This window comes from Ailuropoda melanoleuca, chromosome 16 (assembly GCF_002007445.2).
Source record: "Ailuropoda melanoleuca isolate Jingjing chromosome 16, ASM200744v2, whole genome shotgun sequence".
Taxonomy (NCBI): domain Eukaryota; kingdom Metazoa; phylum Chordata; class Mammalia; order Carnivora; family Ursidae; genus Ailuropoda; species Ailuropoda melanoleuca.
Window position 1 is genome coordinate 80,394,246 of NC_048233.1, and position 18,848 is coordinate 80,413,093.

The window sequence follows — 18,848 nt, forward strand, 5'->3', positions numbered from 1 at the left end:
TCTAAATGAGGGGCACCTGGGTGGCTCAGTCAGTTAAGCATCTGACTTCGGCTCAGGTCATGATCCCGGGGTCCTGGGATCGAGCGCCGTGTCGGGCTCTAGCTCAGTGGAGAGTCTGCTTGTCCCTTTCCGTCTGTCCCTTTCTTGCCTGTGCTCTGTCTCCCTCTCTCAGATAAATGAATAAAAGCTTAAAAAATAATAAAATAATAAAAATCTAAATGAAAATATTATCATTGCTTATGTGTGGCTGGTGGGAGTATGGATGCTTTTTTTCTTTCTCTTCTTTTTTATTATCTACATTTTCCAATTTTGTTCATCTAACTTAAAAGGCATTGAAATGCAATATGATGTTGCACTAATGAGTATCAGAAAGTACAAAGGGGCTGGAGAGAACGAGCACCTAAGTGTTTGGGTGTGTCAGAAAAGGCTTCCCAGGACAAAGGGGATGAAACTGTGAAAGCAGGGCAAGCATATTATAAAGTTTATAACTGGGACTATGTATCCACTTGGGGTGGAAGAGCATCAAGGATAGAAGGACTTTGGAATTAAATAAAGATAGGAGACAGGTTGGATTGACAAAAGGAAGTAAAAAGTACCTATAACACCCAGATAAACATTTCCAGCTGGCACAGAACTTGGAGAAAGAGAAAGCAGACAGGTGCCAAAGGAACAGAGTAAGTCCACTGACTTATTTATCTATCTCTTCACCAAAATCAATGGGCATAAACAGCAGGGCTGGTCTGTGTGGGTTCTCTGCAGCATCCCACTCTCTAGGTTGGAGGGATGAAGCCAACTCTTGACTCTTTTTTTTTTTTTTTTTTTTTTTTTTTTTTTTTTTAAAGATTTTATTTATTTGACAGAGATAGAGACAGCCAGTGAGAGAGGGAGCACAAGCAGGGGAAGTGGGAGAGGAAGAAGCAGGCTCATAGCGGAGGAGCCTGATGTGGGGCTCGATCCCATAACGCCGGGATCACGCCCTGAGCCGAAGGCAGACGCCTAACCGCTGTGCCACCCAGGCGCCCCTCCAACTCTTGACTCTTAACTTAGGTCAAGAAGATAAACAAGGGAAAAGAAGTTATGAGAGGGAAGAACAGAAAATGAAATAAGGGAAAAATGAAAAACAGGACAGAAATAAAAAAGGAATGTCAGTTGCTGTAACACAGGTAAAAGATACTTCAAGAAAAAAAAATAAAAAAATTCAGGGGCACCTGGGTGGCTCAGTTGGTTAAGCCTCTGCCTTCGGCTCAGGTTATCATCCCAGGGTCCTGGGATTGAGCCCCACATCAGGCTCCCTGCTCAGCAGGAAGCCTGCTTCTCCCTCTCCCTCTGCTGCTCCCCCTGCTTGTGCTCTCTTGCTGTCAAATAAATAAATAAATAAATAAATAAATAAATAAATAAATAAAATCTTTTAAAAAAAAATCAAAAGTTCATGCTAAGAGAGGAGACACATAGGAGGTTCAAATGTATGCCATTCCATGATTATTAATCAACAAGAGGAAGCAATGTCCCAGTGTGAGAAATCAGACGAGAACATGGCTACCACAGGACTACACAGCACAGCAAAAACACTGTAGCACTGCTTTTGTAAAATATTTTAATTAAGGTGCTTTTTTACGGGGGAAAAAAGCAAAAATAGGTGGGGAATATCACTAATTTTCACTAAGTCAATATTTTTATTTATGTATGTACTTGGGTGACACAGTAGAAATGATTTGGTGTTATGCTCCACTGTATGCTACAACCTTTTATCAAACTTAGCAGTCATCTTCACCCTATAATGTTAAAAGTGAAATTCATATGGAAGGGAGGAAGAAACTAGAATAAAGTAAATTATTCCGATTTTTATTTGTGACTGTCCTGTCCTTTTGATCTCGTCAGACCTATTTTTTGATGTGTTTCTTGAGTTTACAAATAATTACAGTTGCTCTAATTTTTAGATGAAAAGACAACTGATAGTATTTTACTAATAGTCAAGAAAAAAATTCCATGATAGGTTCAATCAATGAAAATAGTCTATTATTGGTTTCCCTTTTCTTCCATCATTTTCAGGATTATCCTCATTTCAACTGTGTAATTACTTAGTTATTTCTGCAAGCATTTTTCCTTCCTTTTGTACCAAACTATGTAACCAGTAGAGCTGTTTACACATTAAGTCATTTTGGTATAAAGTCAAAGGATTGAGACTGGCTCAACTCTTTAATTCTTTTTATAAAACCAGAACTTGACCCTGTAAGAATGCTTCTGAGACTAGCATAATCATTATAAACCATTAATAATCTGGATTCTATATAGAACTCATAGGATAGGGCTTAGTCCAGGAAGTAAACAGCAGATACTAAATTTAAAAATGTTGATAAATAAATGAGAAGACTTAGGTTTCATATTAAATTTCTCAATGAAACAAACAAAACTGACAATATCAGGAAAGGAAGGAGGTAATGAGATCACATACACGTAGAAATTATTTAATTGCTTTAATACTTTAAAAAAAAACTCAAGAAAAATCTTACTCCGATTAATTTCTGTAACCTGAGCTCTCATCTCCTATCTCCTTGGTGTTGGCACTGACCTTTTGAGTCCAATCTCCAGTATAAACTTTTCATGTGCCTACATCCACTTCTGAAACCTAGCCTTTGGGCTCTGATAACAGGATAGCTACCTTTTATCAAGCACTTGCCATAGGCTGGGCAGTTTCAACAGCTTACTAAGTATTAGGATTACTTGATCTTCATACCAGCCACTTTGAGTTTTTTTGTAATTTAGTTAAATTCAATTTAGTTAACATATACTTATTATTATTAGTTTCAGGGGTAGAATTTAGTGATTCTTCAGTTGCATATTAACACCCAGTGCTCATTCCTTCAAGTGCCCTCCTTAATGTCCATCATCCAGTTACCCCATCCCCTCACCCACCTCCCCTCCAGTAACCCTGTTTGTTTCCTATAGTTAAGAGTCTCTCATGGTCTGCCTCCCTCTGTTTTTATCATATTTTTTGTTCCTTTCCCCCAGTATCCTCCGTTTTGTTCCTTAAATTCCACATATGAGTAAAATCATATTGTATTCGTCTTTCTCTGACTTATTTTGTTTAGCATAATACCTTCTATTTCCATCCATGTCATTGCAAAAGGCCAAGATTTCATTCTTTTTGATGGCCAAGTAATATTCCATTATGTACATATACCACATCTTCTTTATCCATTCATCTACCAATGGACATCTCGGCTCTTTCCATATTTGAGCTATTGTGGACATTGCTGCTATAAACTTCGGTGTACATGTGACCCTTCAAATTACTCTGTTTGTATCTTTTGGATAAATACCTAGTAGTATAATTGCTGGGTCAATGGGTAGCCCTATTTTTTACTTTTTGAGGAAACTCCATATTGTTTTCCACAGTGGCCGCTCCAGTTTGCATTCCCACCAACAGTGTAAGAGGGTTCCCCTTCTTCCCCATCCTCACCAACATCTATTATTTCCTGACTTGTTCATTTTAGCCATTCTGACTGGTGTGAGGTGGTGTCTCATTGTGCATTTGATTTGTATTTCTCTGATGCTGAGTGATGTTGAGCACTTTTCCATGTGTCTATTAGCTGTTTGTATGTCTTTTTTAGAGAACTGTCTGTTCCTGTCTTCTGCCCATTTCTTGACTGGATTATTTGGTTTCTTTGGGGCGTTGAGCTTGATAAGTCCTTTATAGATTTTGGAAAGGAGCCCTTTATCTGATATGTCATTTGCAAATAACTTCTCCCATTCAGTAGGTTGCCTTTTAGTTTTGTTGGCTGTTTCCTTTGCTGTGCAAGAGCTTTTTATCCTGATAAGGTCCCAATACTTCATTTTTGCTTTGTTTCCCTCACCTTTGGAGAGGTGTCTAGCAAGAAGTTGCTGTAGCCAAGGTCGAAGAGGTTGCTGCTTGTGTTCTCCTCTAGGATTTTGATCGACTCCAGTCTCACATTTAAGTCTTTCATCCATTTTGAGTTTATTTTTGTGTATGGTGTAAGAAAGTTGTCCAGTTTCATTCTTCCTGCATGCGACTATCCAATATTCCCAATACCATTTGTTGAAGAGACTGTCTTTTTTCCATTAGATATTCTTTCCAACTTTGTTAAAGATTAGTTGACCATAGAGTTGAGGGGGCATTTCTGGATTCTCTATTCTGTTCCATTGATCTATATGCCTGTTTTTGTGCAAGTACCATGCTGTCTTGATGATTACAGCTTCGTAATCCAGCTTGAAGTCTGGAATGTTGAAACCTCCAGTTTTGGTTTTCTTTTTCAACATTACTGTGGCCGTTTGGGGTCTTTTCTGGTTCCATACAAATTTTAGGATTGTTTGTTCCAGCTCTGTGAAAAATGGTGATGGTATTTTGATAGGTATTGCACTGAATGTGTAGATTGCATTCGGTAACATAAACATTTTAAACTATTTGTTCTTCCAATCCATGGGCATGGAATGTTTTTCCATTTCTTTGTGTCTTCATCCATTTCTTTCATGAGTAACAAAATAAACTCCTTCCCTCTGTTGTCCTTCAGATGAAATGAACTCAGGGAAGGTTAATATATACAAATACTTTACAAAATCAAATAGGAATTGGAAAATAAAATTACTCCTATCTTCCCCTCCTTGACTTCCTCTGAACTATAGGGTGTATAGATTCCAAAGTCAAATGAGGATCATGTTCACATTGTTGCCATTACCCATTATTTGCTCACTTGCTCTATAGTATTTACATAGAAATTTGACATTTGACAAGATTCTCTTTAACTTTTTTTGTGGGTAAATTGATCTATTTGATGTGTTTTGTAGTACTTAGGACACAATGATGTCATCCCAGCCAACAACCCAGCCCCAAATGTATGAAACCATACTCAATCCTTATCCACGAAGCCACGTCATGGTTCCTGGGTCTCAACAACCTGTGAGTTTCATACACCTGGGAAACCAAGCTCAGAGTGGTCAGCCTCCCTTCTTCGGGTCTCCAGGAATCATCACCAACAGTCAGCAAGGCCCAGTAAATACACAGGTGGTAAACCCAGCTACAGGAACAGAAACCACAAACTTCAGAGAAGACGCAAAGATATTAGGGGTAAGTCTACTTACTATGAGAATTTTAATTTTGAATTTGCAAGGTTATATTGTACTCTAAGTTATAGGTGGAGAGAAGTTTTTGATCTCATGACCTACATCCAATCATTAAAAAGTTCTGTTACTCTGGAAACTGTGTCCCTTTAAGGAAGAAATAATTCATCTGCATATAGACGTTACCCTGAGTTCACTTTATTTTAGATTCAAACAAGACTCTAACAGGCGACAAAGGACCCTTCTTAGCAGGATGATTCAGTAACACTGACATTACGGGAACAGCACTACTTCTAGCTTGATCTCACTTCTGCAAAGGACATTTTGGGCACCCTCAATCCTGTCTCAGATTAGTTGCAAGCCTGGTATTTGTATATAGGTGAATTCACATTAAAATGAACACTGACAGCTGCCTTAAAAACAGAAGCAACTATAAATGGGCAGCCTGGGGAAACTGGGTGTAGAAGAATTCATGGTCATTCCCTCTGCTGTGCCTTTCACTCAGGGCCTGTGCAGACGTTATCACTTAACTGCCATGTTACTTCTACAAAGGGCGCTTCAAACACTCATAATCTTGTTTATGTAAGCACTGTAAGACATGCGCTACTTGTGAAGATTCCACCTGCAGAGACAGGATGCTGTGCTTTCCAGGTACCTCATACATGCCACTAACGATTCCTCCACACAGTACTGCCTCTCCCTGTGCACAGTTCTCAATTCTCTGCTGGAGCACTCAGTATGTTATACTAGTGCCCATTATGTACCAGAAACTTGTCTAGCCATCTCACTACCTATTTCAAGTTTCACCACTTTAGAAAAGTAGAAATGAGCACTGCCCCCTCTAGCAGGCAGATCTAGGCTGTGGGGGTGGCCCCTCATCTCCTCCTCCTGGTAGAGAAAGGAAATTTCCTGCTCCCACTGAGCAAAGGGACAAACTAGTACCCCACAAAGCCAACTCCAAAAAGGTGTGGGGAATACTACAGAGAACAAAACAGACATAATCTCTGCCCTCATATAGATTAGAATCGCAGACCTCAGACTACACACATAAAAAAGAACTAAAGTACATGATGTGTTAGAAGGTGATAAATGATATGGACAGAATAAAGAAGTGTAAAAGGGATAATCAGTACCAGGCAGTGAAGGGTATGGGTCACAATTTCAAGTTGATCAGAGTAGGCTTTCCTTAAAAGATGACATTTGAGCAAAGACATGAAGGGAGGAGCAAGCCATGCAGATATCAGGGTAAGAGCTTCCAGGTCAAGTTGGAAAGGTCTTTAGAGGAAAATGTGGGTGCTGTGTTTGAAGAATGGGGAGGAGGCCAGTAAAGTAGAACAGTATGATGGAGGGAGACCATCATCTCAAGGAGGGCAGAGGAGGGGTGGGGGCCAGACCCTGGGAGGCCTGGAGGACAGGGGCTCTGGCTTGTACTCCAAGTGGAGTGGGGAAACACTGGCGCATTCTGCTTTTGAACAAACGGGTACACAAGAAAAGCACTTTAAAGTGACGGATGCCATTTTGTTTTTAAAAGCTCCAGCTGGCAAAAGCTACTTCCTCTCCCTGAAGACTGTACACTCACGCTATTACCAGCTCCCAGCCACCACAGCAATGCAGGGGCCTCAGGTGGTAGGCTATGCAACGTCTGCCCCAACTGACTCAGAACGCAAAGTGTTCTGTGGCCAAAACTCCAGAGTGAGTTAAATGACCACATTACGGTCTGGCCCGTAGGCAAGTTTGGTCAGTAAACAGTCGAGCCAGCGTTACACTGGGAGAAAAGTAAGCCAGTATTAATCCAATATCTACCTGCCATCAAGATGACGGCAAGAAGGAGAATAAGAAGTTTGTGACCAGAGAAGTGAATTGTTCTCTAAGGAAGAGCTTGTAACAACCAGTTATAATGCCTAATGCAGGAGTTCTTCACCTGAGATCCATGACTGGCTTTAGCCCATGACACCGCTGAAGTCATATGCAAAAGTGTGGTGTGTGTACGGATGGATGTGTAGGAATAGTCTTTCAAGGAGAAGAGTCATAGCTTTTATGATTCTCAAAGAAATTCATTATTCAAAGAAAATACTAATCTCTTAGCATTATTTAGGAAGCTGGGATTTTTTTCCAATTCTGTTTCAACTCAATAACTTAACCGTATTCAATAGCAAGTTATTAAAGAAATAAACATAGCAATCTTTGTATTTGCAGTCTCCTTGGACAGATAAGATGTAAGCTTGGGAAGAAACAAATGGTAAATCTAGAGTTAGCTTCTGGCCAAAACTAGAAGCACCTATTTCTCACAAATTTGTTTATTCAGGATGAAGGAAAGTTTCGCTCTAAGAGGTACAAAGATGTACCCCCTGTCTTTGAGAATACGTCTTGGCCAATAAGAAAATGTTTGCATACCTGCAGTTTAAAAAAAGAACAATATAAATGAGTACAAAACCAAGTAATAAGATGTATAATTTACAGGTAAAACAGAAATTTAGAAAGAAAAAAGATAGCTTAAATTGACTAATATAATTAAGATAACTTCATGGAAGAGCTGGAGCTAAGCCTGAGGGGAGGCCATATTCAATAGTTAAAGACATGGGTGCTGGAATCAATTTGCTGTATTTACTTTCCAGATCTGCTGCTCAGTAATCGTGTGGACACTGCTATGGTCTGAACGATGTCCCAAAACTCCTATGTTGAAATCCTAACCCTTACAATGATAGTATTAGGATGTGGGCCTTTAGGAGGTACTTCTTAGTTCAGGAAGGTGGAGCCCTCGTGAATGGGCTAATGAAAGAGGCTCCTCAGAGATCCTGAGCCTTTTCCACTACGTGAGGACCCAGTGAGGGGATACCATTAGCAACCAGGGAGAGGGCCCTCACCAGAAGAACCTTCATGAACTTGGAACCTCCCAGCCTCCAGAACTATGAGCAATCCATTTCTGTTGTTTAGAAGCTACTATGACGGTAGCACCACATTTTCTTATAGCAGCCTGAGAAGACTAAAACAGACACTTCTGTGTCTCCAACCAGTCGCTGGGAAGAGTATACGAAACAATAAATGTGAAGTGTTTAGAATATTATCAAATATGCAGTCAACGCCCCATAAATTCATGGATACTTCCTTCATGGATGTTTTCCCCATAACTGGGATCTTCCAAATAGAGAATAGGTCCATTTGAAACAGCCATAAAAGTCACAGTTAAAGCATTTTTTTCAGTCTTTTAGAGGCTCTCAGGGGACACCAATGCGTGTAGCAGCTTCTGAAGAACTCCCCTTGGGCCACCCTTAAAGCCACCCAAATACCTCAAACAAGGCCTACACTGAGGTCCTGGCTCCAGTGTATGTCAAAATCTTCATGGCCCACCTCCTGCTGTACAGGTAGCATGCCTAAAGGACACTCGTGGAGCTTGACAGAGGGGACAATAAATAAGCAGCAGCAGCAATGTCAGTAAATGTCTCATTAGTGTCTGTAAATAAATGAAGAAGCAACTTTAAAATGCCTGTTTTCTTTTTTCAGGCAATCCAGATCATGATTGGATTGATGCACATTGGTTTCGGAATTATTTTAGGTTTCATGAACGTCGTTTATGGTCAAGTTTTGGGATTTGCTTCCTTTGCTCTTATTAGTGGATATCCGTTCTGGGGTGGCATCTCTGTGAGTAGACTGCTAGAGCGCCTCTCCTTCTCAGTTTATCGAGGACAGCTACCCCCAACCTATGCACAACTCATTTTCTGATAAGCCCCGCATCTGATCAGCTGGAAAATTGAGAAAAAACAGTTCTGGTTGGGTAAATAAGGGAAAGATTCTGTTCTCCATTTTAACCTGCAGCTTAAAATCATACCCTCAAGTTTACTCTGTTCAAGTAACCAACAAGTCAAAGTTTTAGTTCCCAATTACGTTTTAAATGGAAATGTATACACTGGGTGGAGAGAGGCAAAAGGAGGTGACGGGAAGCGTGATTAAAACTATGCAAGTGATAATGACAAGAGACTGAGCTGTGAGCTTGGAGGTCATCAGAACAAGGTAAGCTCACAAAAGAATAAGCTCCTATCATGCGGAAAAACTAAGGAAAGAAAAAAGGGGGGGGGGAGTCAAATGGAAACAATCTCTGAAGGTTACTCCAGAAAAATGGAAAAGTAGGAGAGGAATTTTTGAGAGGGAAACTAGATGAACACAAATAGACCGATCTTCCCTACAAAGAGAGAAGCTCCCAGGACTGAAGAACCCATCTTTCATAAATAAATGTGTCTGTTTCTACAGTTCATTACTACTGGTACTCTCTCTATACTGGCGTCCAAGAAGCTTTCCCCTAGTCTGGTAAGTCAGGATATTTCTACTTTTTAAACTCTTTTGAAGATTCATTTAATTGATTTAGAAAGGAAAACTGAGAAAGTGGATTCAACAAATGCAAAGGGGAGTGCTTTTTCCCAAAAATATTTCTATAGATTGCCTCTATGGTATGTGTGCCCCAGCATAGTCCACACAATTCGCCACTCAGAAATGGAAGAGCCCCACCTTCTGACTCTTTAATCACAAAAGTGAGAAGTGGTATAGATAAGGTTGTTTAGCTTATCCTAAAGGTTACCTGGCTCAGTTGGGTCACACTGCATTAGGGGAAGTCCAAAGCAGAATATAGGAGCCAGGAAATACCCACCTGCCACCTCACTATCAAAGGCTCTATTATTCATTTGCCATTTCTCAGTTCTGCCTTGCCTTGTATTTTTATTTTTATTTGCACATATCTCCTATTTTTACTCAGATTTTACTTTTGTTTTACGCTGTGTTAAATCATCACTAAAAGCACCAACTGGGTACACAAAAAGAGTTTATAAAAATAATCACTGAGACAGGTCTTTCAATTCTCTTGGTCACAGCTCTCCACCTTTTGCAATTTCCTGGTCTACTTCTGAAACAGGAGAAATAAAATGATTTGCCAAGAAATAGCGACAACTAGAGCAGTGGTGGTTTCAAGATTATATTTAATTCAGCACAAGAGTTAAGAATGGAAAAATGGGAACACAGAACCATGCTGCTCATGTTCTCCTAGAAACCAGAGACTAGACTACAGGCTATAACAGACACTAAACTAGACACTAAACACTAAACTAGAGACTAAAGAGTAGGCTAAACTAAACTGAACTGAACTAAACTAAATCAGCCTAATCCCAATTAACCGCTTCTGTTGTAATCAAAAAAAGAAAGTAGAACACCCTTTCTCTGCACCATTTACGGATCCTTTCCTCTAACTGGGGTTGTCCCAGCACAGAAGCTGTCCATTTGGAGAAGACAACTATTAAAATGGTACCGGAAGCAATTTTTTCCAGCAGCCTTTTAAAGGCCTCCAGGGGACCCTAAGCCATGCTGAAGCAATCATGCATTCTAAAGAACTTAGCCACTGCTGGCAAGTCAGCTGCAGACTTGACTTCCCAATTAGTCTGCTAATGTCAAAATCTTCTTGTAGAAACAGGAAAGTTTTGTACTCTACCCATACACTTCTACCCACAAAAACCTACTGAGTTCCTCATTCTAAATCTGGGGTTTTTTATCTAGTCCCTAGAAAGACTTCAGGGTTTTCATCAATTTCTAAATGTATCAGCAAAGATGCTTTTGCATACATGCTTTTCCATCTGTAAAACTGGATGCTATGTAGTATTACCTCATACAGTGGTTGTAAGAGATTGTATTTAAATAATTTAACACAGTGCCTGTCACAGAAAAGTGTTCATTAATGGTTTATTTGTTGTTTTATTTCTTTAAAAAGGGAATATAATTGTTACTGTGCATGAGGCTTTTAGGCAAGCCTAATAGATGAGCTTCTGCTCTGTATTATTTACATTTTTCTACAGATTTCAGGAGTACACTACATTTAGGCTGCATACAGAATAGTTTTCATGAAAACTCAAAAAGGAGAGGAAAAAAAGTCATTTCAGCTTCAAAAATTTTTTCAAGATTTCAAAGATTAAGAACCATTACATTTAACTGATTCTTACTTCATTTAATTTTTTTCTCCTATATATGATTTTTTCCTGTCATCTCCATTAGATCAAAAGCAGCCTAGGAATGAACATTGTCAGTACTTTCTTTGCCTTCATTGGAGTGATTCTGCTGCTGGTGGATGTGAGCATCAATGGCCTACCCAACCAAGACTACTGGGCAGTTGTAAGTATCACATGATCTACCACGTGCCTCCTCTCCACTCTCACACAGCAGGTCTATTTTTTATCTCTTATGACTGTACAGTAGCCCTAGTGGAAAATCCTTTTTTCTATTCCAGCCCTGCTCCTTGTCACATGATCTCTAGGACTGCAGAATAAAGTGGGAGAGCTACCTCTACAGAGGAACTGGGGCAGAAAGGACATCCTTTATTGGTCTCACTGTTAACCCCGTGAACAAAGGGGAAAACACCTAAAGACACTAAAGATACCCAGAGAGAATTTTCCAAAGATTTTAAATTCTATGTAAATAAGACAGTCAAGTTACTGAGTAGTTTTATTTTAGAGTAAGAACGGGATGAGGGAGACTAGCTGCCATAAGGACATTTCACCTTATTAGAGAAACTCAAAGAATGAAGCAACTTCAAAATGAAACACATGCTTCTGAATGTTCCCAAAACAGAATCATCCATTTTCAATCATATTAAGCAAAGCATGGACTCTGACAATTACCCCAAGAGCAGAGAAAGTGTACAGAAGCGGTTTTAAGAAGGAAAGAATATGAGGGAACTTCTGGTAAATGAGGTGGATAGAAGCAAGAACACAAAATTTATCCTCTATAATACCAAATTGAAAAACAAAAATTACTCAAAAACTACCTTTTAAATTGGCATCCAAGTGAAAAAACCAAATGATTCTGCTGTATCTCAAGGTGGAAGAAGAAAGTACAGCTCCCGATCCTGTCTTTTACTCCCCAGAAACAAAACTAAGAAAAGCAGGACACCAAAAAATATGGACAAGTCTCACTAATTTTCTCCCACCTGGAGTTAAGAAGATTTAGGTGGACAGCAGTCAATTCCAAGAAAGTATAAAGCAGGGGCACCTGGGTGGCTCAGTCAGTTAAGCATCTGAGTTCAGCTCAGGTCATGATCTCAGGGTCCTGGGATCGAGTCCTGCATATAGCTCACCACTCAGCGGGAAGTCTTTTTGTCCCTCTCCCTCTCCCCTCCCCCTGCTTGTGCACTCACTCTCTCTCTCGCTAATAAAATCAGAAAGAAAAGAAAAGGAAGGGAAGGAGGGAGGGAGGAAGGAAGAAAGGAAGGAAGGAAGGAAAGGAGTGAGCAAATCCTGAATGGTAAAAGCCCCTGTGTAGCACCCCAGAACCTCAAGAAAAGTAGGAAAGGTCACCAGAATTAACATCTTCCAGTGCACTTTGATAATGTGGAGGAATGAGCAGAAATCCACAGGAACAAAATATACCTCTCACCTTGGAGCAGGTGTGAGTATAGACATTTCTCAAAAGAAAGCGAAAGCAAAGTCTACATTCACTAGCAAGAATCGTGCTCAGTGCCAGCTAAACCATTTCTTTCACTTCTACATGGTTAGCACTCAATAAAATGAACATAAAACAATATGTGGCCCTGAAATTGAAGCTGGAAACAAGGAAGACAAAGTGGATGTAGTTAAGTACAAATATAATCAAGGAAAACTCACCTACACCGTATCCAAAAATCATAAAGCCTGTATACAGTTGTTCACTTTAAGAATGAGAAAATTGAAAAAAAAATGGTAGAGAAACTATCCAAATACATTAGAGTGATTAAAGGAAGAAATGAAAGGAAAAAAGGAAGGAAAGAGGAAAGAAGACTTAAGATTCCCATGGGTTAGAGGGTCAGCAGAAACACTCTGACGCCTATTATTTATTTTCAGCAAAAGATACAATTAACTGATTGGAATAAAAGATATATCAGATGATAAAATGGATGCAAACACATGTGCCCTCCCGCTTCCTCACAAGATATTCCATGGTTTGATGGGGATGCGAGTCACATAAATCAGGAATACAATGAGTTTCCTCATTCTCATGGTTAGATTCCTTACTAATCGGCAAAGCCACAACCTCAAATTTTAGCTCAAATTCCTATCCTCTGAAACAGTGACTCCAGTCTGTGATTACCACATGACCCAGACATAGCACTTGGGTTTCAGGAGTTGGTATTCAATTCAATCCTAGGTATACATTTTTCAATCTAACACAGAGACAACAAAAGGAATTTCCAAGTAGCAGGTCAAGTCATGTTATAACCATAGCATGTCAGTGGTACAAATTTAAAAAAATATATATGGAAGAAACATTACCCAATTATCTACAGAAGATTCCCCATGAGCATTTTATACTATTGAAAATCATTAATATGAAAATAAAATGACAGAAGGAAATAAAAAGAACACTGCAGCACTATAGAAACCAACTGAGTACCCCAAACCACTATTATAGATCTAGTAAAAAAAAAAATCACACACAGCAAGAAATAGAATGGACTCAGGTAAAAATGGTAGAGAGAAAAACTGTAATCACAGTCTTCATACAAGAAAATGATAAATATATTAAATAATTAGAGAGAAGATGATAAACATGGAAGACAGGCAAGTTTCATCCAACATAATAAGTGGTTTCTCTGAGTTAGAGAATCCAACAAAAGGTACAGAAAAAAAAAGTATCCAGTAATACTGAAAAAAAGATCCTGAAATAAGAGAATAAGTGAATTTGTACACTGAAAGGGAATAACCTATCCTGGGAGAAAGAGATGTAAAATAATTGAGATAGATGATATAGGTATAGATATAGACCCTTGTTACGACAAAAGGTGCAACAAAGGATTTTTTAAGGTTAGGCAGAAAAATCCAATTGCCTATGAGCTGGGAAAAAAAAAATCAGTGTGACTCAGTCTCCACCACAGCAACATTCAATGAGGGAAGACAATGAAGCAATGTCATAAAGTTTTGACGAACAGAAACTGTGACTCAAGAATAACACATCCAATAAAATTCTTGTACAAGTATAAAAGCAGAAGGAAGATACTCTCAGTAAACAAAGATAACACACTGGTGCTTAAAAAAAAAAAAAAGGAATATTCTACCACACAGAAGGTAAATTAAATCAAGATTCAGAAGGGCAGGGAGAAGCTGTGTAAGGAGATGAGTGAAGATCACTAAACCATTTAAATATTCATCTAAGACTGTGAGACTGAACAACTGGAGAAATGACAGCTATAGAAGTGAATATAAAGCTTTTAATGTTCACCCCCCAAAAAATAAAAACATGAAAAATGACATAATCACCAAAAATTGGGGGGTGAAGAGAGGGAAGATGAGAGAGATGTCAAACGAGAGTGCCACTTAGCTCATTTTTCATAGCAATCATTTCACACTAAAATTGAAACTTGTCAGTTTAAAATTACTTCAACTTTTTCATGGGTTCCCTAAACTTTTAATTTTTTGCAGACTTAATTTACTTATTTCTATTCTTTTAAAAATCAAGTAATACTTTCACTTCAAAATAGTAAGTACAAAACCATTCCATTCTTCAATAACGATGTTTCTAACTCTTGCTCTCTCTCATCCTCTCTCTTGTTGTGCTTCCTCTCTTGCTGTCTCTCCATGCATCCATTTCTCTATCTGCCTTTTGGCCTCTACATAGAGATCTAGAATAATAGGCATCAAATTTCAATTTTCCTTATTTCCAGGCAGTGACATTAGGGATGATTGACTGTTTTCTATATAACTTGATTTTTTTTAATAAGTAGGTAACATTTTTATAAAAACAAGAAAGCCACTGAAATATATATATATATATATATATATATATATATACTTCCTTTCTAATGTTTCTGAATAGTCTACTGGAGAAAAGGAAAGTCTTCTGGCATTTTAAAGAAAATTCAAGATTAATTCACATTCCCCTGAAATAAGCATTTGAGGATAACAGAGAAACAATCATGGAGTAAGTTAAGTAAGAGCAATGGCACATTTGATGAGTCAATAACTTTTTCAAGCCTTCGTGAAGACTCCTTGATTAGTCAAAATCTTGGTGTGTTTTTTCCTGATTTCAGCTGTCTGGGAAAGGAATTGCAGCCATGCTGATTATCTTCTCCCTCTTGGAATTCTGCACAAATTGTACTACAGCCTATTTTGCCAAACAAGCAATCACCAAAACCAACAGGGTGAGCTGGGCCTCGTTTCTGTAAAATACTGTTGAGTATGTGCTGGAGAAATACAAGTGTCAGCTAAGTCCCACTGTGGGTTAACCAGAGTGCACTTTGCCCTCGAGTCATGAGGCGGGGAGCAGGGTGGGGCACAGAACACAATAGGATTGTAGTAACAATATGCCTGTTTTATTCATTCCAGCCTGTCCTGGTTATTCCCAACATGTACGAAGCCAGTCCCTTGGAAGCAGGATTTTCTTAAGCTCCTCCCAGAAAGGATGGCTACTTCACTTATTCCACTTAAAAAGGAGAGGTGCCTGGGTGGCACAGTCGGTTGTGCATCTGACTTCTGGTTTCCGCTCAGGTTGTGATCCTGGGATGATGCCCCTGCGTCAGGCTTCGCGCTCAATGTGGAGTCAGTTTCAGATTCTCTCTCCCTCTCCTTCTGCCCCTCCCACTCATGTGCATGCATGCTTCCCCCTCCCATAAATAAATAAATAAATAAATAAATAAATAAATAAATAAATAAATAAATAAAATCTTTAAAAAGAAGTTGGCTAAAAACAAAAAGGAGCCCCATGCAATCTCATGAGGTTAAACTGCTCTTTGGGAACTTCTTCAGAAGCTGGCCTCTACTGTTCACGATGGTTGCTCATCTTTCAAGACTGTGCTTGAGATCTTTCTTAGTTTGTCACTAATAATAACTGCATGCATTTCCCTGCCACTGTTTCTTCCTACATACCACTACCATGCTGCCAAGGCAGATGACCAGAAGACTGAAAATGGCTCACGGTATTTTGTACATTAATTTCATCAAGCCCTGACTCCTGGATAGCTACAAAGCTTTGCTATTTACAGAGTATTTTCATGTACATTAAACTCATTTGAATGGGGCAAGAGCGGGCCAAGGATGGTACACTGAAGGAGTTTTATTTGGGTTATGGCTGTTTTGTTTCTGAAATGGGGATAACATGGGCATGTTTAAAAGCCAATGGGAACAATCCAGATAAGAGAGAAAGCTATTGAATATATTAGAGAAAAGGGATGATTGCAGTGTAAGTATTAAGAAATCAAATGTGTATATGGAAGGCATGGCCTAAGTCATGAGGAAGGGTGGTTTATCCACATAACAGAAAGAAAGGAAGATGTCATTGTTGCAGATATCACTAGGTTTGCAGGGATGGTACAGAGTATGTAGGAGGTTCCGTTACGATGGCTCATGTCATCGCCATCAAAGCAGAAGTGAGGTCATGCCCAAGGTGGGGGCCATGTGTAGAATCAGAATATTGAACAGAAAGGATAGTGTTAGAAAAGTCATGGAAATAGAGAATAAACTGATCGGAGAAACAGAAAAGGACTGCCAGGCTGTACCGAGGTCACATCTGAAGGAGTGGTCACAAATTTATAGCACAAACTGATTTCTTCGGCAAGACTTGGTTGCTCAGATGTGAATCCAGATAAAGCACTATTTCATTTCATCCAGGATTAGGGTTTTGCAAGGGGGGATGATAAAATACCAAAGGTGCAAAAAAGTGTGGTATATTGCCAAAAGTATTACAGCAGGGATGGACTATGAATCTAAACTGGATTAAGGAGAAAAGAAAAAAAAAAGGACATATGGAGTGATCAAAAATTGTTAAAAAATCAAATAAGACAACATTATATGAAAACGGTTTGGAAACAGCAAAGTATTACCCATTTTTGAAGTTTCAGAATTATATTTACAAGCCAAATGGGACAAAACATATAGGGAAAGGGTAGGTAGAGAAATCAAAATCAAGGAAGAGGCAGATGAGAAGAATGGAATTTCTCTATCTGGGAAAGCAGATGTATTATGTCAGGTGAATATTACATAGTTCCAAATTTCCTGGTCTCCCTTGGTCCCAACTATTTAGCAATTTGAGTGATCAGGAATGCTGTGTCCTTCACCATGAAGCTAAGCAGCTAAGTGAGAGTAAAGACATACACCCCATGGTCTGAGGGTCTAGGAACTAAATAGTGCCCCCAAAATGGCTGTAGGAGTGGCATACTGTAAATCTATATAAACGACTTAAAAAGTAAGACTTCATGGAAGAGAAGCATTTCTAGCAAAGTTGATTTTTGAAATAAATTTCCGTCAAACATACTCTATTTTTCATTTTACTTTAGTAGTAGTAATAATGATGATAGCAAATATTTAGCCCCCTCTATGTGCTGGACACATCCCCAAACCCTTACATAAATTAATACACTTAATGCTCACAACACCCTTGTGAAACAAGTACTGTAATCAACATCATTTCCAGATGGGAAAACTGTAGCAGAGAGATTAAAAATTTGCCATTATGACATGCATTCAGCAAAGACTGAAGCATGAATTGAACCCAGGCAATCTGGCCTGCAAGCTCAGGCAGTGCTCCTAACCATTACTCCCATTCTTCTCATTGTCTGGGGTAGACTCAGAGATTTGTAGCTCCGAAACAAGCAAACAAACAAACATGTTTCTCTATAGTCAACCTGTAGTACATGTGGAAGGAACTACCTACCTCTCTAATGGGAGACAAGGGGTTCAGTAATATTATACTACTACTTTCAGCACTTGTCTCCTGAAAGTTACCCTTTTACTTTTAATCACAACTGAGAGTCCCTTAACTCGGTATCTAGAGTGTCAATTGATTTGCCTCCCTAACTCCTCTTTTTGCTGGAGTGTCAAAGGATGCTAATAGATGTGGGTTTCAACTATCTAAAATTTGTATTTTAAGCTGAGGCTTTTCACAGTATAAAAAACAAGACTGCCTATTTCTGCAATTTTAACTATGTTGTAAGCATAAAATTCTTATATAGTGGATTCATTTTAAATAATGCAATCGTGTTTTTATGCAACTGGGGAAAGTACTCATTCATTCACTAATCAAAATTAATTGAGCGCCTACTCTGTACGGGGCACTGTTGCGCTTGAGAAAAACAAAGATTCTGTTCCTTGGATACTTGTGTCATCTAAGTGTTAGACTTCCTGTGAAAAATAAAATCAAAGTTTAATTTTAAGTTTTAAATCTTCTAAGCTTTCTAAAAATGCACCTGTGACCTAAGACCTGAGAAAATGACTGGAGTAGAAATATTATATCCCAGCACAGAAGTCATATGCCTATTACTAATACTAAATTGCTAAAATACTGAATTACTTATAATACTAATACTAAATTACTAAAGACCTTATGGATTTTCATTCTGGATTATCTAAAAACTTGCTCATTTATTCATTCGCTTGCTCAAAAAAATATATTATATTACTACTTTGTGACCAAAAACTGTACTATTACATAAAATTAAGGTTTGCATACTTTTTATATGGGGTAATACAAAACAGGATAGAGCAGGCTTTATCTTAATGCCAGTATACACATGCTTTTTTCAGGTAAAAGTAATAAATGGTGGGTATGAGTACCAACACTTCACTCAAGAAATATTAGCACAAATTTATAGCACATACTAAGCTATACAAGGAAAACCCAAGTGTATCCTATATTTACTGTCTTCCCTCCTCAGAAAAACACAGCTTATTATTAGATTTCTAGGGCTCCAGGGCATCAACCAATTCTCAATTCTAAGACTTTGGTCAAGATTTCATGAAATGCATGGGTTCAAAGTTATCTTTCCAGAATCTACAAAT

The 18,848-nt window shown here is 38.7% G+C and overlaps 1 protein-coding gene across 1 annotated transcript; it reads left to right on the plus strand.

The window, feature by feature from the left end:
* The first annotated feature begins 651 nt into the window (after positions 1 to 651).
* LOC100477003 (membrane-spanning 4-domains subfamily A member 12) lies at positions 652 to 15,672 on the plus strand. The gene is made up of 7 exons (XM_002927630.4): positions 652 to 674; positions 4,804 to 5,083; positions 8,578 to 8,715; positions 9,322 to 9,378; positions 11,104 to 11,220; positions 15,107 to 15,217; positions 15,402 to 15,672. Exons 2-7 carry the CDS (start codon positions 4,817 to 4,819, stop codon positions 15,459 to 15,461), a joined length of 750 nt encoding a protein of 249 aa, XP_002927676.1. The 5' UTR covers positions 652 to 674; positions 4,804 to 4,816; the 3' UTR covers positions 15,462 to 15,672.
* The last annotated feature ends 3,176 nt before the right edge of the window (positions 15,673 to 18,848 follow it).